Source organism: Chiroxiphia lanceolata, chromosome 25, assembly GCF_009829145.1.
Source record: "Chiroxiphia lanceolata isolate bChiLan1 chromosome 25, bChiLan1.pri, whole genome shotgun sequence".
Lineage (NCBI taxonomy): Eukaryota > Metazoa > Chordata > Aves > Passeriformes > Pipridae > Chiroxiphia > Chiroxiphia lanceolata.
Window position 1 is genome coordinate 5,603,008 of NC_045661.1, and position 18,413 is coordinate 5,621,420.

Sequence of the window (18,413 nt, forward strand, 5' to 3'; positions counted from 1 at the left end):
AGCACGGCGCTGACTGACGGCCCTGCAGATGGGGTCGTGCGTGCTCAGCTGAGCCCGAGCGCGGAGCAGCTGCCTCGACATAGCAGCGGTGCCCAGACCTGCTGCCTGTGGCTGCTGGGCGCTGGAGTGGGGGAGGTGGGTGGAGTGGGTGGGGGCCACCCAAGGAAGGGTGGATGCTTTGGGACGGCTGGTTTGTTTATTCCAGTGGCCCTACCCTTCCCGACAATCCCAGCCCTCTCAGTGGGTTGTGTCGCCGGGGGTTTGGTGCCAGCTGTGGTGCTGCCAGCCCTGTGGTGTGGGTGCTGACCTCCCTGCCCTGCGCAGGTACCCTCTATCCCCCCCAAAGCCCCCACAGGGCCTTAGTGGGGAGATGTAGGGTCACCGGGCCTTGTGTGCCAGTGGTACACTGACGCCATCCCGGGCTGACTGGAGACAGCTGTGGCCCCTTCTTACCTTGTTCCTGCCATGGGCACTACCAGGAGCTGGTTTTTGCCTCAGCAGCCCCTGGAGCAGGGAGGCTCCTGCAGGTGGTGGGACCCACTGGGCTGGGCAGGGGTCTGATGCTGTCTGTCCCTTGCAGCTGGGATGAGAGCAGCTCCATCAGTAGCGGCCTCAGCGATGCCTCTGACAACCTCAGCTCAGAGGAGTTCAACGCCAGCTCCTCGCTCAACTCCCTGCCCTCCACCCCCACCACCTCACGCAGGAACTCGGCCATAGCGGTAGGTGCCAGCAGCACCCAGACCGTTCCCGGCACTGGTTCTGACCTGGTGCCACTGCCTCGGCAGGAAAGAGGGGATGGAGTATGCCAGTTTTGGGAAACAGGCATGGCACAGGGTGTCTGGTGCATCCTTCTCCCAGCTGGCTTTCTGGGGATGGGTTTGGGGTGGGTGCCAGGAGCACCCCTGACTCTGCTCTGCCCACAGCTGCGCACAGACTCGGAGAAGCGCTCGCTGGTGGAGAGTGGGCTGAGCTGGTACGGTGAGGGTGAGGAGAAGGTGCCCAAGAAGCTGGACTACGACAGCAGTAGCCTCAAGATGGAGCATGGCTCCTCCAAGTGGCGGCGGGAGCCCTCGGATGGCGGTGAGGAGGGGCCCAAGGGCGGTGAGCTGAAGAAGCCTGTCAGTCTGGGCACCCCGGGCTCCCTCAAGAAGGGCAAGACCCCTCCAGTGGCTGTGACCTCCCCCATCACCCATACAGCCCAGAGCACCCTCAAAGTGGCAGGTGAGACCCAGTTTGGGCAGCGTCCCTCTTCTCCAACCGGGAGAGGGTTAGGTGATGTCTTTGTGCACCTTCCAGAGCACATCAGCCATGGGATGCCCTGTGGCTGTGCTCAGTCCCAGGAGCTGGGCATGGCTGGAGGGGGGTACAGGGCTGTGTGTCCCTGCAGGCAGGCTTGGGGTCTGTGCCTGCTCCATGGCCTCGAGTCCACATGCCAGGCTGGGGGCTCACTGGGTGCACCAGGTACCTGGCATGTCTGTTCTTCTCCATCACATCCCTACATCTGTGATGCACGTGTCCTGTCTGGGCTAGTTCACTCCCAAATGTCCCCAAAGCCTCCTGGGACACTAACCTGTCCTTCCCTGCCACTAGGCAAGCCTGAGACCAAAGCCACTGACAAGAGCAAGCTGTCTGTGAAGAGCACGGGCCTGCAACGCTCCTCCTCCGATGCCGGCCGTGACCGCACCGCTGATGCCAAGAAACCCCCGTCGGGACTCGCGCGCCCCTCGTCCTCCAGCTCCTTTGGCTACAAGAAACCAGCCCCTGCCACCGGCACTGCCACTGTCATGCAGGCTGGGGGCTCAGCCACACTCGGCAAGATCCAGAAGAGCTCTGGCATCCCTGTCAAGCCAGTCAATGGGAGGAAAACAAGCCTGGATGTCTCCAACGCAGCTGAGCCTGGGTTCCTGGCCCCAGGGGCTCGCACTAACATCCAGTACCGCAGCCTGCCCCGGCCCGCCAAGTCCAGCTCCATGAGCGTGACTGGTGGCCGCAGCGCAGCCCGGCCGGTCAGCAGCAGCATAGACCCCAGCATGCTGAGCACCAAGCAGGGCAGCATCTCGGTGTCACGGCTCAAGGAGCCGTCCAAGATCAGCACCGGCCGTGGGACACCGGCCCCTGTGAACCAGACGGACCGCGAGAAGGAGAAGGCCAAGGCCAAGGCAGTGGCACTTGACTCTGAGTGCGGGACACTGAAGAGTGTCAGCTCACCTGAGAGCACTCCGAAAGCCCAGGCCAACCTCCCGCCAGTGGCCAAGGTGGCTGAGCTGCCCTCCACACCTCTCAGGTATGGTCCTTCCACACCTGCGGGCAGCAGGTGCCTGGCATGGCTGTGCTCAGCACCAGCACCTGAGTCTCACCTGTTTCCTTACCCATTTTCCCCCTTCAGAACGGCTGCCAAGACCTATGCGAAGCCTCCCACCCTAGCCAACTTGGACAAAGTTAACTCCAACAGCCTAGACTTGCCCTCCTCCAGCGAGCTGCACCCCCCTCACACTGCCAAGCTCCAGGACCTGCACCCAGCCGGCGGGCACCTGGCACCCTGCTTCAGCCCCAGCCCTGCCCCCATCCTCAACATCAACTCAGCCAGCTTCTCTCAGGGCCTGGAGCTCATGGGCAGCTTCAGCGTCCCCAAGGAGGGCAGGATGTACCCCAAGCTCTCTGGCCTACACCGCAGCATGGAGTCCCTGCAGATGCCCATGAGCCTGCCCAGTGCCTTTTCAGGGGGCAGCACCACCACCACCACCCCTGCTGCTGCACCCCCTGCCAGCACGGAGGAGGAGGAGGAGGAGGAAGAGGCAGGGGAGCTGGGCTGGAGCGGAAGCCCCCGGCTCACGCATCTGGACAGGTATGGCTGGAGAAAGGGTTGGGTCTCTGGGGCACCTCCACGGGCTCAGATCCATCCCTGCTCTTCTGCCATGACCTTTGCCTGCTTCAGAGCCTCTTCCTGCTACATTTCTGGGGAAAAGCCCCCTGTCTCTGCAGCTCAATCCCCATGGCTCCTTCCCTCATCTCTGCAGGGATGTCATTCAGTTTTTCCTTCCCTTCCAGTGTCAACCGCGACAGGAACACCCTGCCCAAGAAAGGGTTGAGGTAAAAGAGCCAAAATCACTTTTGGATGGTGCTGGGGAGAGAGAGAGGGCATGTGGAGCTTTCCAGGGCAGTGCCCCTGAGCTGAGGAGTCTGGGCTACAGCACACTGGGCAGGATCTGGGACGGTCCTCGTCGGTCTCACCGTGTCTGTCTGTGGCTCCTCAGGTACCAGCTGCACTCCCAGGAGGAGGCCAAGGAGCGACGCCACTCTCACGCCATCAGCGGGCTCCCAGAGTCGGACGAGCAGCAGGACCTGCCCTCGCCCCCTGCCCTCCCCATGGCGCTGGTTGGGAAAGGTCCACTCACCAGCATTGGTCAGTGCCCTCCGCTGCCGGTCCCCAGCCCCCTTCCTTCCTTCTCCTTGTGTTCCCCTGGTGCCTCCCTGGGTGCTGCTTTTCTCCTTGCCCACGCTCAACACCCAGCACCTGGTGCTTTTGGTGCTAGGTTGGGACCAGGGACGTCCATCACCTCTGCTTCAGGGCATCTCATCCACCTTCGGGGCTCAGTCCGTGGTCCCTGCTCCTCCGAGTGTGCCCAGTGGGGCAAGGGGTGAGCCCTGCCCTGCTCTCACCAGGAGCTGCATGTTCCTGGCAGGTTTGGGGAGTCCAGACGGACAGGTTGGGGCAGCAGGCTGGAGTCCTGCAGCTGCAGGTGATGGTCTCTAGTGTGGTGGTGCCCACTTGGCCCTGGAGTGATGGATTTGTTCCTCAGCCCAGTGGTTACCTTGGTGCTAGTGTCCAGGTCTTCCCAGCATCAACCTGCCTTTTAGCTTTCCCCCAGCCCCTCTCTGCTTTGGGACCACGATCCATGCTTCCTTGCTGCATTCCAGTTCTTGTGGATCGCTCCCAGCCCTGCTTCCCCATCCCGATCCCAAGTCCCCAGTGTGACTCTGAGCCTGCTCCCTCCCTGCTTTCTCCTTGCAGTGAGCCCCACTGCCACCGCAGCCCCGCGGATCACCCGCTCCAACAGCATCCCCACCCACGACTCCACCTTCGAGCTGTACAGCACCTCCCAGATGGGCAGCACCCTCTCCCTGGCCGACAAGCCCAAAGGCATGATCCGCTCGGGCTCTTTCCGGGACCCTGTGGACGATGGTGAGAGTGTGCTACGCTCCTGCCCAGGCAGAGGAGGCTCCAAGGGTGGTGGTGGGTCTCCCTGCACACTTGTCTCTTCCTACTGGTGCTACAGCACTATCAGATGAGTCAGTGCATCTCATCCTTGACATCAGAAAAGGGATAGCAGTCCTGAGGGGCCTGGTGGACTCCTCTGTGCTGGCATCTGCCCCGGGCCACAGCCCACTCTGACCCCCCTGGGTGTCCAGTGTCCCTGGGTTGGCCCCAGGGTGCTGTGGCACTGGGGAGGAGGGGACCCAAGCAGCCAGGGAGGGTGGCAGAGCCCCCGAGCTCAGTCAGAGAGGAGGGTACAGGTGGAGGGTTGTGTTCCCTGCCACGTGCCCAGGGAGTTCAGCAGCCACGCACCAAGAAATGGACAGTGCTGAGCAGCTGCTATCCTACCCTGTGCCTTCCCCAGGCCTCTCAGAGCCCCCCACCACTGAGAGCGCTGTCCCCTGCGCCCTGCTGTGCCCTGACCTGCGGCCCCTGGGGTGCCACTGTCCAAGGCACCCTGACACCCTGGATTTTCCTCTGTTGCAGTTCACGGATCCGTGCTGTCCCTGGCCTCCAGCGCATCCTCCACTTACTCCTCCGTAAGAGCTGCCTCTGTGCTGCGCTGCTTTGTGCATGGCTGGGGGGTGTGGGTGGGATCGGGGGGGGCTCTGTGCATGCCTCTGCCTGATGCTGAGCCTGTCTGTGCCTCGCTGCCCCCCTGACTGCCTACCTCTGTCTGCCTCTCTCTGCTCTCATGCTGCCAGGCTGAGGAGAAGATGCAGTCTGAGGTGAGCCCACACCCTCTGCTCGTGCCCACTCCTGCCCCTGGTGAGGGCAAGCACCCAGCCCCCTCATCCCTCCACTGTCTCCCCACAGCAAATCCGGAAGCTGCGCCGTGAGCTGGAGTCCTCGCAGGAGAAGGTGGCCACGCTGACGTCCCAGCTGTCTGCTAACGTGAGTCCCCATGGGAGCCGCTGCAGGACACAAACACTCTGTCCCTGCAGGGCACAGGGCTTGTGCTGGATGTGCCCATGGGAGCCCTGATTTCCCCCTTCAGCCTCTTGTATCCCACGCCTGGCAGTGGGTGCTGACCCAGCTGTGGGTGTTGACCCCAGCTGTGGGTGTTCACCCGTTTCTCCACTTCTCCCAGGCCAACCTGGTAGCGGCCTTTGAGCAGAGCCTGGTTAGCATGACATCCCGCCTGCGGCACCTGGCTGAGACTGCTGAGGAGAAGGTGGGTGCTGTCGGGATGCTGAGCAGGCACTGGTGGGGCTCATGGGGTGGGGGGTGCTGGACTTGGGTGATGCTACAGCAATGTCTGTCCCAAGGGTGCTCTTGGGGTGGGCCCTACACCTTTGGGATGCACTCCATGGCTCCCGGCTCTGTTCCCCCAGGACACGGAGCTGTTGGACCTGCGAGAGACCATTGACTTCCTGAAGAAGAAGAACTCGGAGGCCCAAGCTGTGATCCAGGGTGCCCTGAATGGCACTGATGTCACCCCCAAAGGTAAGGCATGATGCTGCAGCTCCCCACACAGGGATGCAGCCCTTCCTGAGCTGGGCTGCTCCTGCTGGGGCTGGCACAGGGCCCCAGGGCACGCTCACTCATAGGGGGAGCTCCCATGGCAGCAGGGTTCCCTGGGCAGCAACTCTTTCACACATGTGACCTCTGAGCATCTGAAGCCAGGGTTGGACAACCAGAGCTGTCACCACAGCAGGTCTTGATGCTCGTGTGTAGGAGAATGAGGTGGTCATCCTCCCCGGGACACGTCCTTGCCAGGCCCTTTGCTGACAGCCAATTTTGGCTGCTGATCTTGCCTTTGTTCCCATAAATGCTGTTTCAAGCCCCGAAACCCCAGTGTGGGTGCAAGGTGCTGGCAGGGAGGTTGACTGGGACAGCAGCAGGATGATGTGTGCTCTGGGCATCTCTCTGGGATTTGAGGCAGTGCCCATGTGGTATCTGAGCCCCACGTCATCGTTACAAAGAGAGCTCAGAGAAGGTGTTGGGTGGGAGGAGGGACGGGGTGCAGAGAGGGGAGTGCAGGATGCTCTGGTACTGGGGCAGTTGCAGTGGCTGATCCCTCCTTTCCCAATCTCTCCTGCTTCCCTGACTGACCCCAGAGCTCCGCATCAAGCGGCAGAACTCCTCCGACAGCATCTCCAGTCTCAACAGCATCACCAGCCACTCCAGCATCGGCAGCAGCAAGGATGCCGACGCCAAGAAGAAGAAGAAGAAGAGCTGGGTGGGTTGGATGGGGCGTTTGGCATGAGCGTGGGGCTTGGGGAGCCACTGGCAGGGTCTGCTCAGGGTCAGCCACACAAACCAGCTGCTCTCAGTCTACCTTGGCCTCATGGTGTTGGTCTCCTTTGTCCCCTGGGGGCGGCAGTGATGAGGAGTGTGTAGCCACCATGGACACATTGGCTGGGACTTCTCCCGTCCCTCTGGGAGTTTCCCAGCCCTGGCTCTGCATGCCTGCTTCCTTGTGTTTTCCCCTGTCACCCTCCTGCCTGCAGGCTCTGGCAGTGTGGGGGGCCGTACACCTCAGCCAGGCAGCCCCTTCCCAGCACCAGGCAGCTCTGGATGTGTGATTAAGTCTTGCTTTGTTTTGTTTCTCTCCCCCTATGCTGACCTCAACCCTTTTTTTCCAGGTTTATGAGGTAAGTCCCATGCCATCCCCTCCACCACATGCTGTGCCCGGCCAGGGCCCTTGCTCCATTTCATGGGATGGTGCTCATACACTCCCCATCCCATCCATCCACTGGCCCAAACCCCAGCACAGGCCATCCTGGATCCCCAGCCAGGTTGTGCCCACCTTGGCTGCTTCCTTGGATGCTAAGGCGAAACAGGCACCCACAAGAAGGGTTTTAACTGCCCAGAGGCAGCAGGAAGGGCTCGGATGGGACTTGTCTCCTGGATGGGAACAATCCCCTTCTTGCCCAGGGAAGGCAGGTGCTCTCCTGACTCCCTGTAACTGGATATTTTGGGATGGGGATCCCCCTGCCGCCCTGCCTGTGGCACTGGGGGCACTGCCCATCTCTGCATCTCCAGGGCTACCTGATGTGGCCCCAAGTGCCTCTGTCCCTTCCAGTACCCATGTGGGTCCCAGCACTCCCCTGCTCCCACCATCAGCAGAGCTGGATACCCGCTTTTTTTACACTGAAATGCAACAATTTTGATTTTTGGGACACCCCAGAGCAGCCTGCCAGGTGCCTGTGGGGATTGGGATTGATCCTGTGTGTTCTCCATCCCTTCTTCCTCCCATCTCCCCTCAAAGCAGGCCCTGGTGCTCACAGTGCGAGCTTGGGATACCTGTCCTAGTGCTCTTCCACAGGCTGATGGAACCCAGATCCAGTTTGGTCCCTGTGCAGTGTCCATTGTCCTCCCTGGCCTCAGCCCACCTCTCACCCACCCTCTGCTCTGTGTGTGCTGTGTGCATGCTGCATGCCCAGCCGGGACCCCCACGGAGGGCTGGCTGCCCTGGCTGCCCCTCTGCGCCTCCAGCAGGGCCCGTGTTGCAGAGGGAGGTGTGGGGCAGGACCCAGCTCTGCAGTGGCTGGAGCGAGGGACGTCCCCCTAAACACTGCTTGCTGGGATGACTGTGGTGGGGTGAATGTGAGCATGGATCAGCCTGTTCCAATGAACTGGGGTGCTGGTGCTGTGCCTGGACATTCCAGTGTAGGTGCTGGTGGGGAGCAGGGTCAGGAGATGTTATGACCAGGATGTAGGTCCCACTCTTTGGGTCTCTGGTGTCATCCAGGCTGGGGTGAGTGTTCCCCAAAGGGCTGTGCACCCCATCCTTCTGCTGTGCCAGCAGAGTAGGGTTGGGCTGGAGCCCAGCATGGTGGTGGGGCACAGTGCTACCTCGGTGGTGGGTGTGGTGACACTGGTCCAAGCTCAGACTGTGGGTTCTGGGCAGATGGGGCAGAACCAGGCCAGGTCTCTGCTTGCAAGGCTGGACTGTCAGGCTGTCTCTAACAAGAACATTTCCCTCTCCTGTAGCTACGCAGCTCCTTCAACAAGGCTTTCAGCATCAAAAAGGGCCCCAAATCAGCCTCATCCTACTCAGACATCGAGGAGATCGCCACGCCAGACTCGTCGGCCCCCTCCTCCCCCAAGCTGCAGCATGGCTCTACAGAGACTGCCTCGCCCTCCATCAAATCCTCCACCTCCTCCTCTGTGGGCATCGATACAGCTGAGTATGTGGGGCCAGGGAGAGCCAGTCTTGGGGGCTGCAGGCTCCTGCCCTGGACATGAGCAAGATGTGGTGTTTCCCTTGGCCCAGGCTCTTCCAGGCCCACAATGAGGGCGAGCCAGAGAAGAAGGAGGTGTCTGAGCTGCGGTCAGAGCTGTGGGAGAAGGAGATGAAGCTGACAGACATCCGCCTGGAAGCCCTCAACTCGGCCCACCAGCTGGAGCAGCTGCGAGAGACCATGCACAACATGCAGGTGAGGACCCCTGCCAGGAGCCTGGCTGCTCTCAGTACCTGGGTGCCCACAGTCCCTGCACCCCCACAGCCATGCTGCCCCCCAGGGGCAGCTGGCATCCAGCTCCTCACCCTGTGCCCTGCCTGCTTCTCCCACAGCTGGAGGTGGATCTCCTGAAGGCTGAGAACGACCGTCTCAAGGTGGCCCCAGGGCCCTCAGCAGTGCCAGGCTCTGTTCCCAGCCATATCACGAGCACATCAACCTCCTCTTCACCGCGGCGCTCCCTGGGTCTCACCCTTGGCCATGCCTTCAGCCCCAGCCTGGCTGATGCAGGTAGAGGTGACAGAGCTGCTGGCAGACAGGGAAGGGCTGGGACAGGGAGGTGTGTGTGGTGGGAATGTGCTGCTGCTCACCTGGAGTGTGCAGGGGATCTGTTGTGCTGCTGATGCCACCATCGGCCACAGCAGGATTTGGCTCTGGCTGGGCAATGGCCAGGCTCGGTGGCTGGGCTCTCCTTGCCAGCACAGCCTCACTGCTCTGTCCCCAGATGTGTCCCCCATGGACGCTGTCAGCGCTGGCACCCAGAAGGACGAGCTGACGCTGCGGATTGTGGTGCGCATGCCGCCCCAGCACATCATCAAGGGGGTAAGTGTGGGCTCTGTGGGGACCCTGACCTGTCCCTGTGTCATGGCTCTGGTCAAGGGCCCTCTCGGGGGTTGGACGTGGTGCTCCAATGCTGCATACCTCTGCTTTGGCTCCTAGGACCTCAAGCAGCAGGAGTTTTTCCTGGGCTGGACCAAGGTGAGCGGGAAGGTGGACTGGAAGATGCTGGATGAGGCTGTTTGCCAGGTCTTCAAGGTAGGAGCATGAAGAGTCCTCTTGGAGAGCCATCCTTTGATACTGCTCCACCATGCCTGATGTTCCCTGGCCCAGGTCCTTCTCAGCTGTCTTGGAGCTGCTCTCCTACAGCCCTCAGGGGCACTGACAGCTCTGTCCTTCTCCACGTAGGATTACATCACCAAGATGGATCCTGCATCCACACTGGGGCTCAGCACCGAGTCTGTCTATGGTTACAGCATCAGCCACATCAAGCGGGTGCTGGACACAGAGCCGCCAGAGCTGCCACTGTGCCGCCGGGGCCTGACCAGCGTCGTGGTGACACTCAAAGGTCAGTGTGGCAGAGGGGCTCTGTTGCTGTGCCATGTCCGTGCTCTCTCACGGTGTCACAGGGTGTGAGCAGGACCCTCAGCCCTCCCCTGCCTGCAGGCTTGAAGGAGAAGTGTGTGGACAGCCTGGTGTTCGAGACACTTATCCCCAAGCCCATGATGCAGCACTACATCAGCCTCCTGCTGAAGCACCGCCGCCTCATCCTCTCGGGACCCAGTGGCACCGGCAAGACCTACCTGACCAACCGCCTGGCTGAGTACCTGGTGGAGCGCTCAGGTCGGGATGTCACCGAGGGCATCGTCAGCACCTTCAACATGCACCAGCAGTCCTGCAAGGTGAGGGCAGCAGTGTCCCTGTTGACGCTGCTGCCGTGGTCCCTGTGGCCATCGTGCCGTGGCCCCACACCTGACACCCGACCCGTTCATTGCAGGACCTGCAGCTGTACCTGTCCAACCTGGCCAACCAGATCGACCGGGAGACGGGCACGGCGGATGTGCCGCTGGTGATCCTCCTGGACGACCTCAGCGAGGCGGGCTCCATCAGCGAGCTGGTCAACGGCGCACTCACCTGCAAGTACCACAAATGGTGAGAGCCCCCTGCACCCTTCCAGCGCAGCCCCCCAGGCACACACGTGCTCCCCGCTGCTCCTGGTGACATCCCTGGGCTGTGGGAATGAAACTGCACGTGTCTGCTGTGTCCAGATCAGCTCTGCCGCAGGCAGGGGTGACATGGAGGCTTTTTCTCATGGATTTTGTCTATCACTCACTCAGCCCATACATCATCGGGACCACCAACCAGCCTGTGAAGATGACCCCCAACCACGGCCTCCATCTCAGCTTCAGGTGGGAATTGTACATCCCTGGTGACCAACCCTGTGGAGTTGTGGAGGACAGAAGCCGTTACTGACCACTGGGCAGTTCTGGGTCACGTCCTCTGTCTGGGGGCCATTATGAGGACTGAGCCCCAGGCCTGTCCCTGCCACCCCAGCGGGCCCTGAATCCCCAGCCTCGGGCGCATGCAGGGTTGGGGGGTGTGAGGACATCCCCTGAGGGTGCTGGGGAGTAGGGCAGCTTGCGTGGAGACCCAGCCCTGACCACCCAAGTCCTTCCCCCAGGATGCTGACCTTCTCCAACAATGTGGAGCCAGCCAATGGCTTCCTGGTGCGCTACCTGCGGCGGAAGCTGCTGGAGTCAGACACAGACATCAACGCCAACAAGGAGGAGCTGCTGCGGGTGCTGGACTGGGTGCCCAAACTCTGGTACCACTTGCACACCTTCCTGGAGAAACACAGCACGTCTGATTTCCTCATTGGTATGGCCTTACCTCACCTCCCTCCTTTGCCATGCACTGTGGGGAGCCCCCAGGGACTGGGGCCAAACCCTCCCAGGGGAGCTTGGGGGTCTGACGTGCTCCCTGTGTCCCCCAGTCCCACACAACCACAGCTGGTGGGTGATGCACAGAAGCATTGCTCTTCCCTGGGTGGCCTTTGTTCCTGTGGGAGCTGTCACTGGGGTGTTAGCTGGGGCTGCCTGTTCTCCCACCACCCTGGGAGCAGAGTAGCATGGAGGTACTATGTTTTTCTGGGTGGATCCCCCATGCCTCACCGTACTTTTGGGGATAGATTGAACTTGGAAACACCATTCCTTGCCTGGGAGATATCTGCCCACTGTGCCAGGTGGATGCTGCCCAGACACTGCTCCCAGGGCACCCTGCCAGCCAAGGTGTGCCCACCTTGGTGCTGTGAGCCATGGGGCCAGTGACTGGAGCAGGGAGACCCAGCTCTCATTTCCACTGTCTGCCTTCCCCCTGCAGGTCCCTGCTTCTTTCTGTCCTGCCCCGTTGGAATTGAGGATTTCCGGACCTGGTTCATCGACCTGTGGAACAACTCCATCATCCCTTACCTGCAGGAGGGGGCAAAAGATGGCCTCAAGGTACCCAGTGCTGCTGGCACATGGGAACACGAACCAGTGCAGGGACATGCTGGTGCAGCCGTGGTGGGGAAAGGGGAGGTACTGGTATTGTGGGTGCAGGTGACATCTCTGTCAGTCCCTGCTGTGTGGCTGCTGTGGGACATGGCACTGTCCTGGGGGGCTCAGGGTGCCACATCACTGGCTCTGGCATGTGCTGAGGAGTCAGCTATGACTTGCTCCCTGCCGCAGGTTCATGGGCAGAAGGCGGCCTGGGAGGACCCCGTGGAGTGGGTGCGGGACACCCTGCCCTGGCCATCAGCACAGCAGGACCAGTCCAAGCTGTACCACCTGCCCCCACCCACCATCGGGCCCCACAGCGCCGTGTCCCCCCCTGAGGAGCGCACTGTCAAGGACACGACGCCCAGCTCCCTGGACTCGGACCCACTGGTATGCCGGGCACTGTGGGTGGGCTTGGAGGGGCTGGTGGAGGGGACAGAACAGGGTGGAGCTTTGCTTTCTCAGTTAATTTTCAGTGTAAAAAGCCCAGTCTGGGGATGCAAAAGCACTTTGCGCTCCCGGGAGGAGCACGGGGTGCAGGGTGGTGGTACTGGCAGGTGGGCTGCACACCAGGACACCTAGTGATGTGCCAGTGAATGGGCATGTTGTGACACTCCACAAGGCATTGTGTCCACGTGCAGAGCCACACACAGGCACACATGTGCTCATATATGTCCTGGCGTGTCACCCGGAGAGGCTGCTGGCTGACTGGCTGCCACAGGTGATACCTGGTGGTGATGCTGTGGCACACTGAGCCTGGAGCATCCCAGCCAGGATCCTGGTGCAAGGGAGGGATTTTGCAGCATCCTGGGATTTGCTTTACCCTTTAAGGAGCTTCCCAGGATGGGTGGTTTGTCCAGGAGGGCAAGGAGGGCCAAGTGACCTTCCCAGGCCCCCGTGGGCCTCCCATCCCCTTCATGCTCATGCCACACTCCTGTCCCCACAGATGGCCATGCTGCTCAAGCTCCAGGAAGCCGCCAACTACATCGAGTCTCCAGACCGTGAGACCATGGTGGACCCTGACCTGCAGTCGACTCTGTGAGGCCCGGACATGCCAGCCCAGGCAGAGGGGAGCTGCCACCCACTGCTCCTGCTGGGCTGCTCTTCTTTTCCTTTGGCATCAAGGAGCGCAGGGCTGGCGAGCGAGCAGAAAGGAGCAGGGCTCCGGTGTGTCCTGGCGGAGCGTGGGGAAACTCGGCTCATCCACGGGAGAGCACGAGGTGCCATCTCCCCTCCCGACTCTGGGGGTAGGAGAATCCTGGTTTCTCTTCATGGTTTTTTCTGTCTCTATTATAAACTCTCGGGCTTTGGGACCAAGGTGACCGCTGCGGCCGAGCCCCTGCTCCTGGGAGCCGCAGGAAGGCCCTGAGTGGGGCAGGGACCCTGCAGGAGCCACCTGGGCTGAAGCTGGGGGGCACAGGAGTGTGTGGCTGCAGGATGAGAGCGCAGGCACGAGGGGCTCTGGCTCCCTCTGCACCCACTGGGCAAAGCCAAGGGAGCTGCCGCTGTGGGAGCTCCTGCCTCACGCCGGCCGAGGGGAGTGCGGCTCTCACTGCTGCCTGTACGTTCCCGTTTCACCCACGTGGCAGCCCCTGCGCCCAGGACAGCCCAATAAACCGTGCTTCGGTTATTTTATTTTGTTTCCCCCTTCCCCTTTTCCTTTGGCCAAGTCCAGACTTTGCTTTGGTCCCTTTTTTGTTCTGGTTCTTCGCTCTCCTGGCCTGGAGCTTGTGGCCTGGTGCCCTCCGCTTCCCTGGCAGCAGCGCCCTTCCCCTTTGGTTTCTTTTGCAGCTGTTGGTTTCACCACTCAAACCACCTCTGTTACAAAACTGGTGCTCACTGGATGATCTCCAGTCCCTGAACCCACCTCCTGGGGCCGCACAGCTTGGCTGAGGTGGGACTTGGAGGCTGGTGGCAGTGGGATGCTCCCAGAGCAGCCCCTCACTGGGCCACTCCCCTCTCCCCAAAAGCACAGGGCAAGGAGACAGGGTTTCTGCCAGGGGCATCTCCTCCCTGAGGTACCAGGGCAGGGGGAGGCTGCTGCTGCCCTATCCCTGGGCAGCCGGATGCCGTCCCTGCCCGCTTGGTGCTGAGGAGCACAACCTGCCCCCCATCCCCTCGGTGCTGCCAGGCCTGGGGGTGTGGATTGATGAGCCTGGGGTTGCTGCCCGTGCTGCCTGCTCCTCCCAGCCCTGTGCCCTCCTGCAGCCTGGCAGGGTCCTGCTGTGCCCCATGTTGGTGCTCTGGGGACACCTGGGACTGCCATGTGTCCCTCTGGCCTTACCCAGCAGTGTCACAGGCTAGGCTGCTGCACGGAGCAGCCCTGGTGCTGCTGTGGTGCCTTAATCCCTGGCCATGCGGAAAAGGGGCACGTGGAGCTTGGGATAGTGCTGTCACAGCCTGCTCCAGCTCCAGTGTCCTCTGTCCCCAAAGCCAGCTTGGCTAGGATGGGACAGGGGTGCTGGCACTCACCAAGCTGCTGGCTTGTCCCCAGCCATGGTGTGGGGTGCCCCGTGGATCAGCACCCCCCTCCTGTGCCCACCTAGCCTATGGGGGCCTCCTCCTTCCCTCCAGCTCAGCCCCCACCATCAGCCGGGGCCCTGGAGGGACATTTAGGGAAAGGTGACCCCAGGGCCAGGTCTACCAAGCCTACCCAGTCCCCAAACCCTGCCAGGCTGGGGACTGGGCAACCTCGGCCCCCTGTGCCGCGGCTGGTGGGGCCTTCAGGGACGCCTCACACCCCTCTGGAACGGCCGCCTCCCGCAGTGCCGTCAGAGGCAGCCGCCACCTCTGCCCTCGGTGCTCTCGGGGCTCTGGCCGGTGCTTTCCGCCGCCCCATGGTGCTCACTTCTCCGTCTGTCCCACAGCCTCCCGCTGCCGCCGTGGCCGGCCAGCCCGGCCCCTTCCCACGGGGATCTCCCGGGATCCCCTCCCCACGCTGGCTTGGGCATTAGGGCTTTCTGTTCGCCTTCTCTTGTGTTGCCGCTGTCGGCCGAGGACTCACTGTACATAGATCTGTCGTGGAACGCCCTGTGTGGGTTGGGGGGGCCCGGCCCTGTGCCTCGTCCCTGGTTTTGGGTTTCTTTTGTACTCTGTGATGACTGTGCTGTGCTGACTTCTTTTCTGATTGTACGAGACACTGGCTCAGCAGCCGCTCGAGGCCGGCAGTGGGGACCTGTCTGCCCCCTCCAACCCCTCGCGCCCTCCTCAGGGCTCTGGTGCCCGGGGTGGGAAGGACACGATGCACCTTTGGGGGCTGCCCAGGTGCCCTGAGGAGTCCCATGGGAGAAGGGGCAGCCTCGCCTGGGCTTGCTTTCTTTTCTGACACCCCCAGGGAGCCACCAAAACATTGACTAGTCTGTCCTCCCCCCAGCTGCTCGTTGTCCCCCAGCCTGTGTCCTGCAGGTTTGCCCTGTCCCTCCCCAGGTCAGGGCTGCCCCTGATCCTGTCACCTCAGCCTGGGCAGTTGGAGGTGAGTGGCAAGTGGGAGTGTGATCCAGGAGGAGTCTCCAAGGGAAGGGAAGCAGGCGGGCCCTGGGATGGGCATGGGCTGGGGGAACCAGGCCCTGATGGATTCCTCCTGGCTTACACCAAACACCTCGTGTCCCCAAGCCTGGCAGCTGCCTGGGGACCATCCCCTGGCTGTGGGCTGAGCCCCTCTGTCCCCAGGGAATTGTCCAAGGATTGCACTAACTCATCCCCCTGCCACCTCCAAGGGTGTCCATCACCCTCAAAGGAGCTTGTCACCCCCCAAGGGTGCCCGTTGTTCCCAAAGGTGGTGCCTGCTGCCCCCAGTGGTGCCTGTCACCCCCAAAGGAGCTGGTCACCCCCAAAGGTGCCTGTTGTCCCCAAAGATGCCTGCTGCCCCCAAGGGTGCCCGTCACCCCCCAAGGGTGCCTGCCACCTGCAAAGCTGCAGGTTGCCCCCAAAGTTGCCCGTCACCCCCCAAGGGTACCTCTCATCTCCAAAGGTGCCAGTTGCCCCCAAAGGTGCCCATGGCCCCTGGGAAGCCCCCCTGAGGGGCTGGAGGTGGGTGACACCAGCGCCTCACCCTCCTGCCCCCTCGAGCTGCTGCTGCCCGGTGGCCTGAACCTTACAATTTTAGCTTTTTTCTATTAAACACAAACAACCTTTTTTTAATTAAATAAAAGATAAAATGGACAAATTCCTGTTTTAGATGATCTGTGTAATTGACTGGGTTTTGTGTTTCTTAACTGCATGATATTCCTGCCAAGGGGTTTTATAGCACTTTTTAAATTTCTCTTTAAGATTTTGGTCCAGATTTCTACTGCTGTTGCCTGTCTGTCTTTGCTTTTTCCTTGCACCCTCCACGTTTGTAAACTCGCTCCATTTTATACCTGATGTTGAGACCCAGCCCCACGTTGTACATAGCTGCGGGAACAATCATAGGGAACAAACAAACACCATCTGGACTCTTTCCACGATTAGTTGTTTTTACTTCAAAGAAATTTTAAAAGAAGCATAAAAGGAAGCCAGGAAGAGGCTTGAGGATATTCCGAAAAGACAGAAACAATTCCAGCCCTGCACCAAGTCAGCTCCTGCTGCCCACGCCGCCCGCACCAACTGGCATGTCTCTTCTCGGTCATCTGTCTAACACCATTGGATTCAATAAAGTGATCTCATGTACCCCTGGCTCCTGGTCCTGTGTCCGTGGGTCTGTCCCTGCGCGGGAGAGGTGAGGGCAGTTGTGCCGCTGCATATCATGGAATCATGGAATGTTTGGGTGAGAAGGGACCTTAAAGCTCATCTCATTACACCCTCCTGCCCTGGGGAGGGGACAGTTTCCACTAGTTGGTTGCTCCAAGTCCCATCCAACCTGGCCTTGGACACTTCCAGGGATGGGGCAGCCACAGCTCCTCTGGGCAACCTGTGCCAGGGCCTCACCACCCTCACAGGAAAAGATATTAAATTGAATGTTCTTCCCAATATCCCATCTAACCCTGCCTTCTGGCAGTGGGAAGCCATTCCCCCTTGTCCTGTCACTCCATCCCTTGTCCAAATCCATCTCCATCTCTCTTTAGGCACTGGAAGGGACTCTAAGGTCTCCCTGGAGCCTTTTCCTCTTCGGGCTGAACACCCCCAGCTTTCCCATAGCAGAGGAGCTCTGCCATGTCTTCACAGCAGAGGGGCTCCAGCCCTCGGAGCATCTCCCCCTGTCCTTGGTAGTCACCTTCCTGCAAAACCTGGGAAGTGGGGCTTGGTAGAAATGCTCCTGGGTTGAAACCTTGGCTGTTTTGCAGGATGCTGGGAGCAGTTTTAGGGATTGGGGACCCTCTTCCAAGGTCACACTCCTGTAAAGTCTGGGGTGGGCAGAAATACTCCTGGTTTGGAATCCTGGCAGTTCTGCAGGACGTGGAAAGCAGAAGGTCCCTCTCCTGGGACAGGAGGGACAGGTTGTACTTGAGATAAGTAGGGGGGGAAGATGGCCTCGAGGTGGGTGGGCATCCCGTGGGCCCCTTTTGCCTCACCAGGTCTGATCCCTATGAAAGAATACAGCAGTAACAGATGCCACATCAGCACGGGGGGACAGAGTTAGGATAGTGTCCCTTGTGCAGTGACAGTTCCCCTGCCTTGCAGCAGGGCACATGGGGAGGATGAAGGGGGCAGGGAGAGCCCGGTCTTCCCGCGGCATCTCTAAATTTGTTTTCCCCTCCGGAAAGCGATGCTGGAGCGGGGACAGATGCTTCAAGAGCCGTTAATTAATGACAGGGTGGTGATGAGCTGTAAGAGGCTGCAGTGGCGGACTCAGGGCCAGGAGAGGGCTCTTCCCGTCGGCTGCTGCTTCCGCAGGGCGAGTTCACACGAGTTCGTTACGGTGCGATCCCGAACGCGGAGAGCGGAACTGGTTTTGGGGCGCCCCGGCCCCTCATCCGCAGAGACGTGTCCTGTGCGTGCATCCCAACCTGTGCTGGCTCCGGGCCCTGTGCGGGCAGAGAGCAGGCAGGAGAAGAGAGCAGGCAGGAGAGGGGGCAGGAGAGCAGCAGAAGGGTCCCACTCATCGCGACTTCACGGGAATTGCCACGGCGCAGAGCCAGTGAGCCAGAGGAATCTGTCTCCAGGCACGGGGGAGGACGCAGAAGGACCACAGGGGGATGATGATGATACTTCAATTCCAGACAGGCACCTGCATTTGGGAAAACTCAGCCACGTGTTTCAAGGGTGATGGGCAGGGGAGGGGCCCTTCGTTTAGGCAACCAGCACTCATGAGTGCTGTAGTGGGGATGTGATCCCCATGCAAGTCCCTTCCCCTGCTCTCAGTATCTACCGGGAGCTCGTGGGTATCTCTGTGATTTGGGGGGGGGGACTGCTGCAGGGCTGCGAGGGCTGAGAAGGGGAGTTGCAGGGCACAGGGATCCCAGCAGCACCTGGACATGTTTGGTGCATCCAACGTGAACTTACAGCACCCAGCGTGTTCAGTAGCACCTGCCAGGTACTGACTGTGTGTGTGACAGGGCCAGGTGTGCAGCCACAGCCACTGGGCACCTCATCCATTGGGCACCTCATCCCTTGGGCACAGCATCCCTTGGGCACAGCTCCCAGCACATGCAGCAGCACCCAGGGGCTACAACACCCAGTCCAGGTACAGCAGCACCCAGTGTAGGTACAGCAGCACTCAGCAGCTCCCGCCAAGGTGACCCA

At 60.9% G+C, this 18,413-nt stretch overlaps 1 protein-coding gene across 2 annotated transcripts in view; it reads left to right on the forward strand.

The window, feature by feature from the left end:
• Positions 1-16,406, forward strand: part of NAV1 (neuron navigator 1) — a 62,337-nt gene extending 45,931 nt beyond the window's left edge. The window contains exons 6-32 of one of the 2 annotated variants that reach the window (XM_032710659.1): positions 581-719; positions 924-1,221; positions 1,591-2,284; positions 2,387-2,845; positions 3,049-3,090; positions 3,255-3,403; positions 4,013-4,183; positions 4,742-4,794; positions 4,960-4,983; positions 5,072-5,149; positions 5,346-5,429; positions 5,590-5,701; positions 6,316-6,437; positions 6,844-6,852; positions 8,195-8,391; positions 8,478-8,640; positions 8,778-8,952; positions 9,167-9,264; positions 9,382-9,477; positions 9,628-9,787; positions 9,886-10,121; positions 10,217-10,371; positions 10,557-10,628; positions 10,901-11,097; positions 11,599-11,717; positions 11,946-12,143; positions 12,700-16,406. In XM_032710659.1, coding sequence (XP_032566550.1) covers positions 581-719; positions 924-1,221; positions 1,591-2,284; positions 2,387-2,845; positions 3,049-3,090; positions 3,255-3,403; positions 4,013-4,183; positions 4,742-4,794; positions 4,960-4,983; positions 5,072-5,149; positions 5,346-5,429; positions 5,590-5,701; positions 6,316-6,437; positions 6,844-6,852; positions 8,195-8,391; positions 8,478-8,640; positions 8,778-8,952; positions 9,167-9,264; positions 9,382-9,477; positions 9,628-9,787; positions 9,886-10,121; positions 10,217-10,371; positions 10,557-10,628; positions 10,901-11,097; positions 11,599-11,717; positions 11,946-12,143; positions 12,700-12,795 — 4,396 coding nt within the window. In that variant the 3' untranslated portion in view covers positions 12,796-16,406. The remainder of the gene's footprint in view (positions 1-580; positions 720-923; positions 1,222-1,590; positions 2,285-2,386; positions 2,846-3,048; positions 3,091-3,254; positions 3,404-4,012; positions 4,184-4,741; positions 4,795-4,959; positions 4,984-5,071; positions 5,150-5,345; positions 5,430-5,589; positions 5,702-6,315; positions 6,438-6,843; positions 6,853-8,194; positions 8,392-8,477; positions 8,641-8,777; positions 8,953-9,166; positions 9,265-9,381; positions 9,478-9,627; positions 9,788-9,885; positions 10,122-10,216; positions 10,372-10,556; positions 10,629-10,900; positions 11,098-11,598; positions 11,718-11,945; positions 12,144-12,699) is intronic. The other variant, XM_032710660.1, reaches the window with a different exon arrangement.
• Positions 16,407-18,413: the final 2,007 nt, after the last annotated feature.